At 55.9% G+C, this 16,728-nt stretch overlaps 1 protein-coding gene across 1 annotated transcript in view; it reads left to right on the top strand.

Moving 5' to 3' along the window:
* Window positions 1-14,950, top strand: part of FBLN1 (fibulin 1) — a 72,086-nt gene extending 57,136 nt beyond the window's left edge. Inside the window, exon 17 of the mRNA XM_045552794.1 lies at window positions 14,127-14,950. Within this exon, the coding sequence (XP_045408750.1) occupies window positions 14,127-14,266 (140 nt within the window). The 3' untranslated portion in view covers window positions 14,267-14,950. The remainder of the gene's footprint in view (window positions 1-14,126) is intronic.
* Window positions 14,951-16,728: the final 1,778 nt, after the last annotated feature.

Genomic DNA, 16,728 nt, shown 5'->3' with positions numbered 1-16,728 from the left:
GTTCTGGGCTTGATGCTTTGTTCTGTGTCTAGCCGTGTGGCTTTAGGCAGCTTACCTAACCCCTCCGGGCCTCAGTTTCCTTCTCGGTAAAGTGGCCATGATAACATTTGCCTTGCTGTGGCAGGCAAGGCAAGGACCAAGGCAGTGTGCTTATGTTAACGTGAGATAGCGTCGTCTGGCCCAGAGGCGGTTAGGATGACAGGTGAGCTGCTGGGAGGAGGCGGTTCGGAGCTGAGGGCTGGTGGAGGCCCAGGGCCCGCCTAGGGAGCAGTGGCCAGAGGAGGGCGCACGGCCCAGTGCCAGCACTGTCCGGCCCGGCGGCTCCGCCCGCCTGGGAGCTGCTCAGCGGGCACGGCTCCCAGCCTGGGCTGCCGAGTCCCGCCTGGCTGGAAGCAGGCTGTGCCTCCCGAGTCCTGTCACCCTTGAATCATCTTATTCATTCACAGGAACATCCTGGGTTATTGCTCTATGCCAGGGGCACTGCGTGCTCGGGGACAAATTTACATCCAGGCTACAGAGCCTGCTTTTAAGAAGTGGCCTAGCAGTGTCCCTAGCAACCTGCCATGTGACTTCTCACAGCTAAAAGTGCTTGTATTTCAGGAGTTGGTTTTGTCCTTGTTAATGCCCCAGAGGGAAAGAGAAGTGGTGTGTGGCAAGGCTGCCATGTACAGTTGAATGTGTTGTGTACTACAAAACTCTAGGGAATATAATTGACAGCCTAGTCTATGTGCAGTGCACGACCTACTCAACTGTACACAGTGGCCCTGATATGAGGGCTTGTGAGTGGAGATACCACCCTAGCCAGGCAAAGCCTCGGTCAAAGCTTAAGACCATCAGTTGTCCCAGCTAACAGGGCTCAGATCATCTCTTTAAGACTATTACCTCTTAAGGGGTTAAATATGCACTGCTGACCCCAACCTGCAGCCTGATTTGTAAGGTTTGGCCCCGGATCAGTACACATTACAAATGAGATTCAGAAATTCCACCTAAAAACAACAGCACAGCCGTCCCTGCCCGACGATGAGTGATTGGCCCTGTCCCGGCTTTCACGGCAAATCCCAGGGATTAGGCGCTTTCTCTTCTCTGGGAGGCACAGCCCTGTCACCCCGGGGGCCACGCCCTGGCCAGGAGCCAAGTGGTTTCCCGGGGTGATGGGAGGTAGAGGGCAGGGCAGGAGGGTCTCGGAGGGGACGAGGCAGAGGGACAGAAAGGGACAAACACCTTTGTGCTCCCGGTGTGCTCCACATGGCGCCCCCGGAGCAGAGGTGCCGTCGGCGGCATCAGCTCAGTGCTGCGCCTGACCACGTGACTGCTCTGCAACAGCGGCTGTTGTCCCTCCCAAGTGCTTGGAGGAGGGTCAGCAACCCCTAATTTCACAGCTGTGGAAACTCTCAGCGTCACCCCAGCCACACCGCTGGTGAGCCTCCCCGCGGCAGCCCAGGGCTTGGACCGGCCTCCGGAGGGCTTGGGGGGTGCAGCAGGGCACAGTCTCTGCTTGGAGCCCACGTGAGTGGGGCGCCGTGGGGAAAGGAGGCCGCCCTGCCCTGGGAGCCCCCAGGGGTCTGCTGCACCCCGCTCTGCAGGCCTTCTTGGTGGTGCTCAGATGAGATGATGCAACTGAAGGAGATTGGGAGGTGACACCGCTCTGCCCTCATGGTGTTCCCGCACACGGGACTGTCGGGGTCCCAGCAGGAGGGTGGAAGGAGGCCAAACTCGAGACACCTGCCTCGCTCCTGGGCGATGGCGCTCATCAAGCTTTGGGCTGGAGGACTCACTGCCTGGCCGGCAGCTGAAATTTCCATCCCCTGTGCCTACTTGGTGCCCATGGACACATGCCTGGGTCACCAGGGACCGTGAATCGCAGGTACATGGAGACACAGGTGTGCACTGAGCAGGTGAAAGGCTGCAGGGTCATGAGCAGGTGTCTCTTGGGGAGTCAGGGAGGGCGCAGGGAGTGCATCCGTGCACCCCACAGTCAGCCAGAGGCCCAGCCCGGCAGGATCCCGTGATGCCTGTTGGTGGGTGACATTCGGCCACCAGAGAGCACTGGGAGCCGGCACAGGGCTGGGGCCAGGCCATGTGGGCAGAGTCTAGGGACAAGAGGCCCTCTTGTGGCCTCTTGACAAGGCCAGCCGTGGGTCCTGGGACCCCAACATGCTGTCATTCTCATGAGCCTCCTAGGGACTGAGCCCCTACCTGCACCACCGACCCATATGCCTATGTGGGCTGAGTCTCAGACCTGTAGGTCCCCTGCTCCCAGACAATGTCACCTGCCTGTGAGGTCCCATGGGCTGAGCCTAACCAAAGCATCTTTCCTCTCTCAGCAACCTACTTGCATGTCATGGTAAAACGTGCTCAGCCAGTCAGTTCTTAAAGCCAGAAGCCGCCCCCTCCCCACACCCACAGCCAGCGTTGCTGTGACTGCCGTGCGAAGCCCCGCCTTCCCCGTCCATCCCTGCGGCCTGGCCAGAGAGACGTCCTCAGCCCAGACTCGCCCATCTCCCTCCTGTGCTTCTACCCTCTGCAATGCAAAGTGTACGGGGTAGGGATTCACGTCTGTCCATTGTGGTCACTGCTGCGTCCCTTAGAGCAGGCCCTGGCCCTGGGGCCCAGCGCTCAGGGTTGCCTAGGCTCCAGGCAGAGGTGAAGCTCCCGGGTCTGCCTGCTGGCTGCTCAGCTCTGCCTCCCTCATCTTATCCCTCCCCTCCCCTCCCCTCCCCTCCGCTCCACTCCAGCACAAACAGCTCATGCCCCAGACTCCAGACGTTCCATGGCCTCTCTCTCTGCTCCTGGACTTTACCTTCTCCTCTTGGTAAACTCCTATTCATCCCTCAAAGCCCAGGTCAGCTGTCACCTCCTCTCAGATGCCCTCATGCCTCCACATGCAGCATGTGCTCCCTTCCTGTGTGCTCCCACAGCACCCTGCCTGAGCCTGTTTCGGAACTCTCCTCATACTCGTTCTTTCAACAAGTAATGGGCGTACCCCTGGGTGCAGGCCCTGCTCAAAGGGATGCAGCAGTGACCAAGACAGACATGAATCTGCACACTTTGTATTCCAGGGCTAGGAGCAGACAGGAAACAGCATAGGATGCACATAGGATGGTGGTGAGTGCTGTGCACAGCAGGAGAGGAGGACGGTGGGGCAGGGTGTGCAGTGGCAGTGCAATATGACTTTCAATCTGGTGGTCGGTGACATTTGTCAAAGACCCAGGAGCTGAGGAAATGACTCACATGGAGATCTGGAGGAAGAGGGTTCCAGGCAGAGGGAACAGCGCATGCAAAGTCCCTGAGGCAGGGTGGGCCTGCTGTGCCCACAAAGTCCTGGAAGCCCAGAAGAGAAGAAGTTTCCAAGAGGGCGGGGGAGGGGCAGCTGAGCCTGTCATTGCTGCGAGTGTCAGGTCAGATGGGGACCAAGGGTCCGCCACTGGCTTCAGCAGTGCCGAGACCACAGGCAGCCTCGACGAGGCTGCTTCAGTGGAGTGGACGGAGGGGAAGACACTGCAGTGGGTACTCCTGGGAGACTCCTTCTAGAACATCTGCTGTGAACAGGAGCGGGAGTGTTGGTGCCTGCAGGAAGGGTGCAGTAAAGAGGGAAGCGCCAGGGGTCAGGGCGTTGGGAGGTTTTTGCTTGACTTTCAGTTGCACCAAACTGAGCTCCTCGAGGGAAGTGCCTCTGACGGGCTCATTTGTACGAGGCTCCCCTCTGTCACCCTGTTTGTCCTTGTTTCTTGCATGCACACACGCATGCACATGCGTGTAACACACACACACACACACACAGCAAATGCACCGCTAGCAGGTGATCCAGTCCCGGCCCTGGCAGGGACCCGGAACTGCAGGATCCCACACCCCCACCGACTCCCAGGTCACCAAGGGGTTAAAACAAGCCGAGTGCAGCTCCTTAGCTCTCTGAGCTTCTCAGGGGAGTGATTTGTGACCCTCTTATGCTGCTGGCCTGCACCTTCTGAAAAGCCTTTGATACCACTGGGCACGTTCATAAATTATTCTTTTTTGAAAAATGAAATGTTTTAGCCAAACAGCAGTAGAGGCATGTTGTGCAAAATTGGAAAAAAAAGAGTCTTATGATGATATAAATCTTCTGACAACCTCGGGTGAGCATCCTTAAATATGTTAAGGGACCTCAGGGCCACCGTCACCAGGCCAGCAGCCTCAACAGACAGGGGACAATGTCGGGGTGTTTCCAGAGGGACTTGGTGAGGAATTTTCCATCCGTGGCCAAGGCCGAGAACCCCAAGTATCATAGTCCTCAGCAAAACAGCAAAGCCCGCATGGCCCTTGCCAGGGGCCAGGCACTCTTCCAAGCATGTTATATGTACATTTTATGTCACCTGCTCCTCATAGCGACCCTGTGGGTGACTATTCCCATTCTCCAGATGCAGAAACTGAGGCATGGAGCGGATTCCAGGCTAAGAATGCACACAGCGTGTTGGGACTCTATGTGGGTTCCTGTTGTCATGACCTTCCTGGTGACCTTGGGCAGGGCTCAGTCCTGAAATCTCACAGTTGTCACCTTTGGGTCCCCAACAACCATGACCACGGTGCACAGAGTAGACGTATAATGAGTGCTCAGCAGACGGCTGGCCAGACCTCTCCCTGAGGACTGTGCTGGAAGAGCCCCGTGTCGGACACCAGCCTGGATGAGGGGACATGGGAGATGGGGCCTTGTGGCGTGGGATGGCTCTGTGCTGTGGCCCCCTCTCCCCTCTCTTTTATTCTTGTCCATGTGCGGAGACTTGCGGGCACCCCGCATTCCTGATGCACAAGTGCCCGCCCTGGCCAACTTCTTGCCAGGCACCTCGTCCTTCAAAGCCCACTCGAGGGAAACCCCTTGGGGGAGCTTCCAGGAGCGCCCGGTGTGCGGTCTGGGGTGAGCGTTCTCCCGGCTCTGCCGAAGCACGTTTGCTCACTGTCACCAGCCTCTCCTGCCCATCCCCCCCTGCCTGCCTCCCCCCGAGCCCCATGAAGACCCAGACCAGGGCCAGGCAACGCGTGGCCCCCGCACCCAGCGCAGCCCTGCCCAGAGCAAACATGCCGTGCCTGTCCGATGAGTAAGAAGAGGGCTCTGCTCCAGCAGGCGCGGGGTCCCCATGCTGCGCGTGCAAACCTCTCCGTCTGTAGGAGGAGGCAGCGTAGCCTGAACTGGAAGGCAGAGGGCAAGACGTGTCCCTCTCTGCTGTGCCCGGGTCTTTAAATCAAGTTGGCAGGACTTGGGCTCGCTCTGCCCGCCACGGCCCCCCATCTCGGGGGGATTGCGAGGGGTTCAGGATGGCTGAAGCACTGTGTGCTGAGGAGTGGGGGCCTCATTGGGGTGCGTCCCACCTGCTGTGAGCCGGGGTTTGGGGTGCGGGGGGCAGAGTTTTCAGCAGAGCCACAGCAAGGCCCCACAGTCGGATCTATGGTCAGATTTACATCCTGATGTGTCTCTGACAAGGGCGGTGAGGGTGCCTGGCGGGAGGAGCGTTGTGAGCGTCGGGGCAGACGCAGCTAGGCCTGGGCTGAGGCAGGGTGGGGTCGGGGGAGGAGGGAGGAGGGAGGATGGCCTGAAACTCCTGAGACTTGAACCCGTCAGCCCCAGTGGTGATTGCACTTGAGCGATGGGAGCAAGTGGCTTGTTGAGGGTGACTCCAAGTTCCTGGGTCGGGAGGACCTGGGTGGGAGGTGGGGGGTAGGGCAGTGGGTTTGGGGCAGGAGGGTGGGTCTGTGTTTGGTGTGCTTGGGTTTGAGTTGCCCCTCTGGGGGCGTCTGGAGAGATTTGAGTAGGCTGACGAGTTTGGGTCTGGGGTCTGGGAGGACCCCAGCAGGTGGGTGGGGGCTGAGGTCGGGGCAGGAAGCACATGGAGGGGAGGGGAAAGGATTTCTTTCCCTCCCGTCACAGCCACAGTTTTGGCTGGCTTCGTAAAAGTTGGTGCATCTGATGGCAGATCCTTTTGGAACACTGCCCAGGCCTCTTTGGCAAGGCCGTGTGGCTTGGTGGAAGGGGCAGTGGCCCAGGATTTGGGTTCGAGTTCTGGTTTGCTGTTTGCTGGCTGTGTGATCGTCAGCAACTCCCTCAGCCACATTGTGCCTTGTTTCCTCCTCCCCACGACAGCTCTGCTGCCTGCGGTGGGGATGAGGAGGGAGACAGTGACGTGAGCGTTACAACGAAATGGCTCCCACGTCACAGATGAAGGCTGAAGGGGTTTGGTCCAAAGCTGACATTTCTCCCCAAGGGAAGGCGTACGCTGGGGGCTTTCTCTGTCATTCAGCTGCCTGCAGCTGTCCCCTCCAAACTGGGATAGCTCGCAGGAGGCCTGTGGAGGGAGCACAGTTATAATAACCAAGAAATACGGGTGATGGGTTTCGCTGAGACATGTTGAGTGACATCGGCATTCAAAATATGCATTCAGACAGCTGCCCCCGGTTCCCAGGGCAGGCAGAGAAGACAGATTCCAGGAGCTCAGTCCCCTCGGCTGCACCACCAGTTCCTGATGTGATCACTTGGTGGGTCCTAATCCCTTTCTGTCGCTCTTGCCGTATATTTATGACTCGGCTAAGGGCAGTGCGTTCTGGAAGCGTTCTGGACATTGCACAGTGAGGAGGGAGGGGGCATGGTGGGGTGGAAAGAGCTGGACTCTGGGCTCGGTCCCAGCCGCCTGGAACCCGTGGCCCTGTCAGCTCTGTGCCCTGGGACGTGCCACTCGCACAGTCTGTCATCTTACTTCCCAGGGAAAGGAAGGTGCCAGTCTCTCCCCCACAGCACCGTGGAGGGGCTGAAGGAAGCAGCGGGCACACGGGGCCCTCGGTTCCCACCCCCTCGCCCGTGCCGTGCAGCCGCCTTCCCCGCTCTGCCGCATGCTAGTTGGTTGCTCTGCATGTACCAGCAGTGTTGCTGCTGCACCTCATGCTCCGTCTTTGCCTTTGGTCTGTGCCAGACATCCTGTGCTACAGGGACTGTGGTTTCCACCCAGGTAAATCCACTGAGGTGCGGCCGACTGTTGCCTCCTTCCAGTTGCCCGTTGTGCTTGTGGTGGGCCCATGGTCTCCTCTGAGCTCCCAGCCCCTCCGTTCCAGCACCTTGTCCACGCAGACCCACACTTTGCCTTCCTGCCTGCTTGTGGCTGGCTCCACGTGGTGGCCCCTGAGACCAGACTGGAGCCTGGCTCTTGTTTGTTGCCCTTTCTCCTTCCACATGGTCAATAGCTGAAAACTCAGGGACCTTTGGCTATTGTCCATTCCTTCCCAATACTTGGATTCGTGGGTGATAATTTTCAACTTTATAAACTGTGCTTAATGCTTTAATCTTTAGCCATTCATTCAACAACCATTTGGTGAGTGTCTCCTGTGTATCAGGCACAGGGTAGGACCACGGACCTACTATGTTCCAAGAACCAGGACTTCACCAGTGGCCAAGACAGTGCCCTCGGCCTTACATGGCAGTGGGGAAACAGGTGACCACCAAGGAGTCAATTACTCTGTAATCTGACTCCCGTTAGGGACAACTTCTTACCCTTCTTACCATGTTGACACGGTGCTTTCAAAGTCTTACCTCTGCTTTTTCCAACTTAAGCTGCTGTCTCTTAGAAAACAGTTAATTTCCATTGGGATGAGCTATCGTGCAGTCTCCTGGGTCATCATCGTGTTTGTCAAAATACTCTTTGACAACCTCGTTCACTCCATTACCCTGTGTCAGTTAGAATCACAGACTCGAGTTGGAAGCTGAACTTCAGAGCGGAAGGTGACCTGCAGGAGGTCGCACAGCTGGTCTGTGCGGAACCCGAGCAGGAACCCAAGGCTGCAGGTCTCTTTTGAGGTCAGTGTCGAGTCAGAGACATAAGAGCGCCATGGCTGATTTTCATCATTTCAAACAACTGATGGACTATGACACGCGACTTCAAATAGCAGCAGCAGGGAGATGCTTCAGGGGCCAAGAACGTGGACCTCGGAGCCCAAGAGGCATGAAGCTGTCCCCATGCGCCTTGTGTCCGGGGTGCTGGGTCCCCCGCCCATCAGCTGCAATTTACAAAGCACAGGCAAGACGTGAGAGTGAAGTGCCTAAGGGGGCCTACATTTTTTAACAGCGGAAAAAAAAAAAGGCTTAATTATATCTTTAAGCGGCACAGACACGCCAAGGAATACCAGCAGCGTCTGAGACCCGAAGCAGAAATGCCAGGGACGAGGATTTGGAAGATTAACACAGTTGTACTCAGCACCATGGCCTTTTTTTCTTTCTGGGGCTTCGGAAAGGTGGGGAGGTAAACACCAGCGGGTGAGCGGGACAGGCCAGCACTGTGCGCCACGTTCTGCTGCTAGAGCGCTTGTCCCCCGTGAAACCTCTCTCGCTAAGAGCCTGCGGTGGCCCCTCTGTCCCTCAGGACAAAGTGTTGTCTTCCTTCCTAGGTTGCGGGGCTTCAGGGACTCATCTCCCTTCTTCCCTCTCTCCTTCCTTCTGCCTTCGTCTCGCTCAGCAGTCGTGGCCCTGGCTTGGGGATGGCGGGCAGAGATGAACGCAGAGCAAACCCTGGCCCTGGCTGGGGGCCGACTGTGGATGCCCCCTGCAGTGGGCAGACGCAGTGTCACAGTGGAAAGAGACCAGGTGACTCTGCGGAGGGGGGAAGACCAGGGAAGACTTCAGGAAAGAGGACCTACGCAGTCTAGCCGGTCCCGAGTGTTGGGCACATGGCAGATGCCAAGTAAATGTCCGTAGAATCAACGAGATGGGTGGAATCGGGCCCCAGCAGAGGCTTCGTGATGCCCCAGGTGGGCAGTGAGCATTCCTTGCTTCCTTTCCTTCCTCCCCACGGCCTCCCTGTGGCAGGGCAGTTGGTGGTGGTTCTGAAGAGCAGTGGTGTGGAATTGGTGGTGGGAGGAAGCCGAGAGACGGCTTCCTGGTCCCCTGGAGCAGTTCCTCTGTCTGTGCCTCCCCAGGGTTGACACTGTTCCCAGAACTGGCCTGAACCTTCACAATTTGGGGCTTTGCACATGTGCGTCCTGCTTCCTTGGCTTCTACTTATCCTTCAAAACCCAGTGCAAATGTCAGTTTCTCTGTACAGGAACTTAAAGCTTCTTCGTCAAAGCTCCCTGTGCAGAGTGGCCGCTATTGGGTGGATGGATGGGTGGATGATGTATTAGCCTGTTTGCATTACTATAAAGGAATATCTGAGACTGGGTAATTTATAAAGAAAAGAGGTGTATTTGGCTCACACTTCTGCAGGCTGTACAAGAAGCATGGTGCCAGCATCTGCTTCAGGGCTTCAAGGAACTTCCAGTCGTGGCAGAAGGTGAAGGGGGAACAGGTGTGTCATGTGGCAGAGAGGGAGCAAGAGAGAGAGAGGAGGGGGCGCCAGCTATCCAGTGAACTAACAAGTGAGAGCTACCCCAGTCGTGAGGGATCTGCCCCCGTGACCCAAACACCTCCCACCAGGCCCCACCTCCAACACTGGGAATCAAATCTCAACCTGAGATTTGGAGGGAACAGAAATCCCAACTGTAGCAGACGGGTTGACGATGGATCGATGGGTGGCTGAGTAGATGGGTGGGTTGGGGGACAGTGATGAGTGGGCAGGAAGCTGTGAACAAAGAAGTGGTGTCAGAACCAGCCACTTGATTCCACAGACATTTATTGGGCATCTGTTATGTGCCAGGCACGGGGGACCAGCTGGACTTCCCGGGTGCTCTTTTGTGAAGCCCTCCCTGGCCCCTGGGTAGGTGTGGTCAAGATGAGGGCAAGGCTTGAACTAGCCTGGGGTAGGGGACACGTGTCTCCCCAAACCTGAGCTCCAGGGCAGCGTGGCTAGGCTGGGGCCCGTGGCCTGGGAACGGGAGCCCTGGGCCGAGCGGCGTGTGGACAGTGGCAGATGCAACGTGGGTCTCAGGTCAGAGGGGAGGGATAGAGAAGCCAATTCTGGAAGGGCAGGAAGGGACCCACACTCCTTGTACACCTGCTCTGTGCAACTGCACAAGTTTTTGTTTCACCCCCACAGCGTCCCTATTGCTTCCGTCTTAGTTGTTTTTCTTGTTAAATGTGGAGACCTTGAGAAAACCCAGGCCCTGAGACACACACTGGTAATTCAGCCTCCGCCTCCCGCCTCTTTGCAGCACTTTGCCATGGCGGGGTCCTTGGCTTCCATCAGTGTTTGTCACGCCGCGCCGCTGATGGGGTCTGAGTCGTCGGCGCGCTGCAGACGGGACCTCACGAGTGCCCTGACAGGGTGTGCTTAGATGCAGACGTTTCCGCACATCCAGGGCTTTCCCTTCTCGTAGAGTTTAAAAGTCAGTGCAAGAGAAATACTGTGAGTTTCCCTCGTGCAGGAATAGGGTCGGATCCTGTTTAAACACCCGGTGCTTTTCTGTAGCCCGCGGTCATTTCTGAGGGGGACGAAGAAGGGTGACCTCGAGTTTGTTTCATTTCTGATTTTGAAGGTGGCTAATTTTAATCCCTGGGTACCGAAGAAGAAATGGAAACTCAGAAAGGTTAAATAACTAACTCACCTGGGGCCCCACCGCAGCCCTAGGTTGGTTGGTGCCCTGCAGGTCTCTGAGTCCATTTGGAACGACCGTGGCAGGGCCCTGTGCCCACACCAAGTTACCGCGCCAGCACCGTCTCTTTCCTCCTCTGGCCCCAGACTGACCCCCCAGGAGAGACCCTCGGTTTCTCGACACTCCCATCCAGCCAGTGCCTGCACAGAGCACGGCACTGCCCATGCCATGCGACCCCACACGCAGCCAGGAAGGCTTGTTTAAACGTAGATGTGTGAAATAAAATATAAACATAATGATATGCTAATTATGATATTTTATCATGTTTATATTTTATATATAAATTCTATAGCAATTATAAATATATCTTAGTGATATATAAACCATAAATATATCTTATATAAATAATATATAAGCTATTATTTATATACAATTATATTTGTATATAATTGTATATAAATTTATCAAATATATTTTATATCAAATACTAAAAACATATGTATCTAGATCTAATATATATTTTATCTGTAACAAAATTTATAAATTATGTATTTTATATATTTTCAATAATATATGTATATATGTATATAATATATACATTATGTTTGTAGTTGTATGTTATGTATCACATATGATAACTTTATGACATACAGAAACAGAACAGTAACAGACACAAAGAGGTCTGTGCGTGGCTTGTGGAGGTGTCCCCATTCCCCCTCGCTCAGCCGTGCAGCAGTCCTCAGGCTCACTCGGCTCTCTGGCCTTTCTTCTTTAAGCCCCAAACCTCTGAGCACCAGGAGGGGTGGTAAGAGCCTTCTCTGTGCCCAGGATAAGTGAAGTCGGCGGGTAGCCCAGGCCTCTGTGGCTGGTGGGTGCCAGCGATGGCCTCAGGCCTGGGGAGAAGAAAAGGTGACATACAGGGGCCATGGGAGTGTAAGTGTGCTTGGGTTCAGCGCTGTGAGGCCACACTGACCCTGGCAGGCAGACCCCGCCCGGGGCAGGGCGGGCAGGGTGACCCAGCATCCGGACCTGCAGGTAATCCGAGGGTGGTGATAAGCCCGTCTCTGTTGCTGGGAGCTGAAGACGTTCCTGGGCCTTCAAACAGGACAAAGCTGCAATGTCATCGCCAGGTGGCAGGCAGAGAAAGGGTGCTGACAGCCTACAGAAGGCTGTGTTCATCTCTCCATTGGAGCCAAAGCCCGGGTTTGCTTAGGGAATAGCCTGGAATTCCACCCCGGCTGCTGGGCATTTCACTATTGAAACTTAAGCCCAGAGAGTGAAAGGGGGGACATTGTGCCCAAATGAACTTGGCATTCCTGACTGGGAACCAGCTGCTGGTGCGGAAGGCCTTGGACACCCCTCAGATCTCCCCGAGTGGTCGCTGCGTGCCAGGCACCAAGGCCTGGGATGGGCTGCCCCGTGCACACTGGATGAGCCTGCAGAGGTGCTGTTTGCAGAAACCAGCCCAGAATCAGCGATTTGTAGCAGTCAGTGGCTCTTTCGCACCATGTGGTTATGAAGCTGCAGGCCCCATGCTTACTTTTCACAGAGCATCCGAGCAGGTGTGCCAGAGCCAGCTCACACCAGTTCACACCGGCTCACACTGGCTCTGGAGAGCTGCTTGTACACACGTCTCCCCAACTTCACTCTCAGTGATGTCACGTTGGTACCTTGAAATCGGCTGTGGAAATTGTATATGGTATGATACGAGAGCCCGTTGTTAAGCAGTTACCAGCACAGCCCTGCATCCATGTGACTTCGGGCAAATCCTAACACCAGCACTTGTGGAGTGGAGAAGGGAGCTCGGAGGTCACTCATTCATAACTGTCAACATCCTGGTCTGTGCTGCTCTGGGCCAGGCCCTGGGGGTTGGCCTGTAGGCTTGGCTCATGCAGCTTCCTCTGCAGGGGGGGGCACCTCCTCCAAGAAGCCTGTCCTGACTCCCCCAGCCTTCCTCACCTCCCTTCTTTCCCCTGCTGGACGATGCTCAGGCTTCTATCAGAGCACAGCACTTACCTGCTTTTAGTCCTAGATCCTCCGCCAGCTTTGAACCCAGGATTCTGTTCGCTATCTCTGTAACAATGCAAATGGGCTCCAGTGCCTGTTGAGCGAGGCACGTACGCAGGAGCAGGTGAATTGTTGAGCCCTCTGGTCTGGCAGAGGCCGGCCCTGCACACCTGGAGCGGATGCCTAGGCACATGCTGGGCTGGGCATCCGGATGGTGCAGTGCAGAAGTACAGGCAGACGCTGTACTGTTTACTCACCGGGTCCAAAAGCTCAGGGAGACGTGGCATCCTTTGCTTGCTGAGGAATCTGAGGCCCTTTCTCCACAATCCAGTGAGGATGGCAGCACTCTCTAGCCCCAACCCAGAGTGTGGGAGAGTTCTCTGGGAGCCTTTGGGTGCCCTGCAGAGGCAAGGTGGTGCCACCAGGGCCTGGCCAGGAGACGTGGAGATGGCCAGGCCCAGGTTGGGAGAGAGTTGTAGAATCTACTCTCTCACCACCAATCCTGCTCCCCCTCAAATCTGCAGAGTGTCTGGGGTTGCTGCCCTTGCGTAGCTGAGCTTGGTCTGTGCCCTGTCCTCTGACCCCAGCAGGGGAGGCCATTGGTCATAGACTTTGGTCCCAACAGAGCTCCCTGCTACCCCCTGCAGTTCCCCAGAACTGACACCTGCCTCTCTCTATCTCCTGTTCTCTTTCTCACTGCCCTGGCCATTCTGCTGCTGCTCTGAGCCTCTGTCACCTGAGCCAACACCCTCCCCGCTTTTTTTTTTTTTTGAGACAGAGTTTCACTCTGTCACCGAGGCTAGAGTGCAGTGGTGTCATCATAGCTCACTGCAACCTCAAACTCCTAAGCTTAAGTGATCCTCCTGCCTCAGCCTCCCAAGTAGCTGGGACTGCAGGCATGTGCCACCATGCCCGGCTATTTTTTTTTTCTTTTTTTTCTTTTTTTAGTAGAGATGGGGTCCAGCTCTTGCTCAGGCTGGTCTCGAACTCCTGAGCTCAAACAATCTTCCCGCCTCAGCCTCCCAGAGCGCCAGGATTACAGGCATGAGCCACCTCTTGATTTCATTACCAGAAACACTGAACAATGAACGTGGGTGTCACCCTCCACAGAGGTGTGGACAGCAAGGGGTCCAGGGGCATGTCCCTTGGGCAGTCAGAACTGCTCTGCTTGGAGAAGGGGTGTCCGGGACTCCACTGCGATCCTCAAACATCATGGGGAAAGGGTATTCCTGCTTCGTTTCTTCCCAGGGGTAGGAGGAGGGGATAGGTGTGGATCAGGCAGGACCTTTTCTAGGGTCTTCCAAATCCTGTCAGGTAGATGGTGGCAGAGCAGGAAACCTGGGCTCTCAGAGGGCAGGAGCTGACATTGACCCCAGAGCCGCCCACTGCAAAGCCCACACTCACGGCGTCCCTCACAGTCTGAGCTGTGCATCTCAGGAAGTAACAAGTTCACTGTCTCTGGTCCCTGGAGGTGGAAGCAGAGCCCACTTGGAGGGGATGTTACTCAAGGGACCTGAGCATGGGATTCAGTGAGGTCTGAGACCCCTTGTAGCTCTCAAATTCCTTCAGGGAAATCACTTCCCAGATCTCCAGGTTGCTACAGTCCCTGCTAACTTCCAGCACACTTTCTGCTCTCTCCCCAGGTGTTGTGCGCCAAGTGCGGCCCATTGTGGGCCCGTTTCATGCCGTCCTGAAGCTGGAGATGAACTATGTGGTTGGGGGTGTGGTCTCCCACCGAAATGTCGTCAACGTCCACATCTTCGTCTCTGAGTACTGGTTCTGAAGACTGGTCTGGGGCACAGCCAAGGGTGCACCTCCAGGCCAAGTCATTGCTGCCAACGACTATGCAGCAATAGCCTTTGTTTGTACCCCTCAGACATTTCTTAAAGTTACGTATTTGTTTGTAGTGTTAGGTCAACATGTATCAAGCTGAGCCAGATGAGTAAGTCCATCTGAGTATTCTGGTGTTTAAAAAATGAGTCCAGTTGCTCAACTGTTGGGTTGAAACCCTTGCTCATTTTTTAATGCAAAGGTTAAATTTTATTTCCTTTCTCTGTCTGTGGGCTGGGCCTTGCTAAGGACCAAGGAAAGAAAGACATTTTTCAGGGGGCAGCCAGTCCAAATGCCAGGAGAAGGCAAGTTCTTGCCCTGATTGTATAAAATTTGACATTTTGCTACTTTTTTTTTGCCAATCAGATATATGTTCTAAGGACATGGCTGCTGTAGAATAGCACATAAATGTAAGATAAATTCTCCCCAGAAGCAGCATGACAACATGCTTCGGGGAGCACTTAGAAGGTAAATTGCAGTTCTGTTGAAACAGAGGAAAATCCCTTGGTAAAGACACAGCCTGCTAGGTTTGTGTGTGGCCCCAGTATGTGCACCAGGGGAAGGGTGGGTTTTCTCTGCACCCTGCATCCATCTTTTCTTACAGGTGAGAAAATAAACAACTTTGTGATCATCCTGATGGCCTGTGCATGGGAGTCTTTCGAGAAGCAGGCCTCCTGCCAGCTTAGGAGTCCTCCGCCAGCAAAAGGATTGAGAATCTGCCCCTCCCCAGGCCATCTCAAAACCCCTCCTGCTCCGCAAGGTTCTGGATGTGGGCCCAGCTTGTGAATTAGAAAAGCTTCCTACCCTTGTCATTTCCAGTACCAAGCCCTCCAAGAAACCCGCCTCAAGTCCGTTTCATGCCCACATCCAGCCCTGCTAGACAAGCCACAGGGCTCTGGTGTCTTTGAGACTTCCTTCCAATCGTGTACCTCGTGTGCATTCTGATCCTCTCTAGAAATCGCTGGGGGGAGAGAACGACTGTCTTCAGCAGGGAGGAGACAGAACTAGTGTTCACTGAGTCCCAGGCACTGTGCACATGGTGCTTCATTTATTCCTCCTGGCAGTCTGGTGAGGTGCGTGTGACCATGCACGGTGACTGTGAGATGGGCAAACTGGGCTCGGAGAGAGGAACACAATTGCCAAAATCCACACGCTGTTGTAGAGACAGAGGGAATTCAGGAATTCAAATTCAGTTTATCTGACTCCAAATGCCCTCTAAAACCCTGTGTCAGCACAGACACAGGCAGACTGAACCAACACCACCCTCAGCATCAGTGGTGGGGCCAGGATCACCCGATGCCCCAAGGCCCACTGGGACCCACAGGGACTGAGCATCCATCTCTGTTTCCACGCAGGCCTCTCTTCTCAGTCCTCCCCTGGGCCGATCCCATCTTCCTAGGCAGGGACCCCACGCACGGCTCAGAGCATCTCCCGTCCTGTGCCCCAGTTCACCTCAGCAGCCTGGACCCCAGCACTGGCTGACATCTCAGGCCCACGCCCGAGCCAGCCAGCCCCACTCCAACTCTCTGCCACCTTTGGGGACGTAAAGCGTTTCCAAGGTCACTCGTTTGGGGCACTGGTCCGTCGAAGCCAGGCCTGGGCCAGCCCGGCACAAGGCCTGCTGGAGACTGGAAGCTTGAGCTGATGGGAAGGAGGAGGCCCGGTGTGGGGCTGGCCAGGCCGGGCAGCCCTGTCCAGAAACAAGACGAGCCCGGGGGACATCTGGCAGCTCTTCATGCCAGGGAATTGGGGTCGGGGCATGGAAGAGGCCTGGGAGCTAGTTGCAGCAATGAAAGCCTCAAGGCCAGGGGCGGGACACCAGGTAGCGCACGGGGGCCTGTCTGCCCACTTGCAGCTGGGGGGCAGGTCTGCAGGAGCCAGTTCGTTCTGGGCCCGGCTCAGCAAAGGTTCCCGGAAGGGAAGGCTCCCCCTCAGGAGGGCCGGGCGGGACTGGGCTGAGAAGACAACTGGTGGCTGCTTCCGCGGCTGCTTCTGGGAAAGGGTCTTCCCTTACTCCCCAAAACAGTGGGAGCTGCCATTGGTGGGCAGAGCCAAGCCCCCTGCTGCTGACTGGCTCTCACAGAAGCACGTGACCCAAGCTGTCCAATCAGAACCCTTCACGTGGGGGCAGGCAGGGAGTCCCCCCCCAAGGAGCCCCAGGGAGGAGGAGGAGGAGCCAAGTCCTGCCCCTGCCTGATTCAGAGTGAGCGGCCAGCACCGAGCCTCACCTTGGCAGGGTCTAGCAGGACGGGTCGCTGCCATCTTCTCAGCCTCCGTTTCTGCATCTGCAGAGTGCAGGCAGTAATTCCTAGATGGCAGTGCGGGCGTTGGCGACATGCGCACAAGAGGGCTTTGCAAACTGTGAAGTGCCACATGCATGTGAGATCTTATTCACCGGTAAAGTAACAGTGATGA

This window comes from Lemur catta, chromosome 6, assembly GCF_020740605.2.
Source record: "Lemur catta isolate mLemCat1 chromosome 6, mLemCat1.pri, whole genome shotgun sequence".
Classification (NCBI taxonomy): Eukaryota; Metazoa; Chordata; class Mammalia; order Primates; family Lemuridae; genus Lemur; species Lemur catta.
The sequence above is the reverse complement of the archived record's forward strand: the minus strand, read 5'-3'. Positions and strand labels throughout refer to the sequence as shown.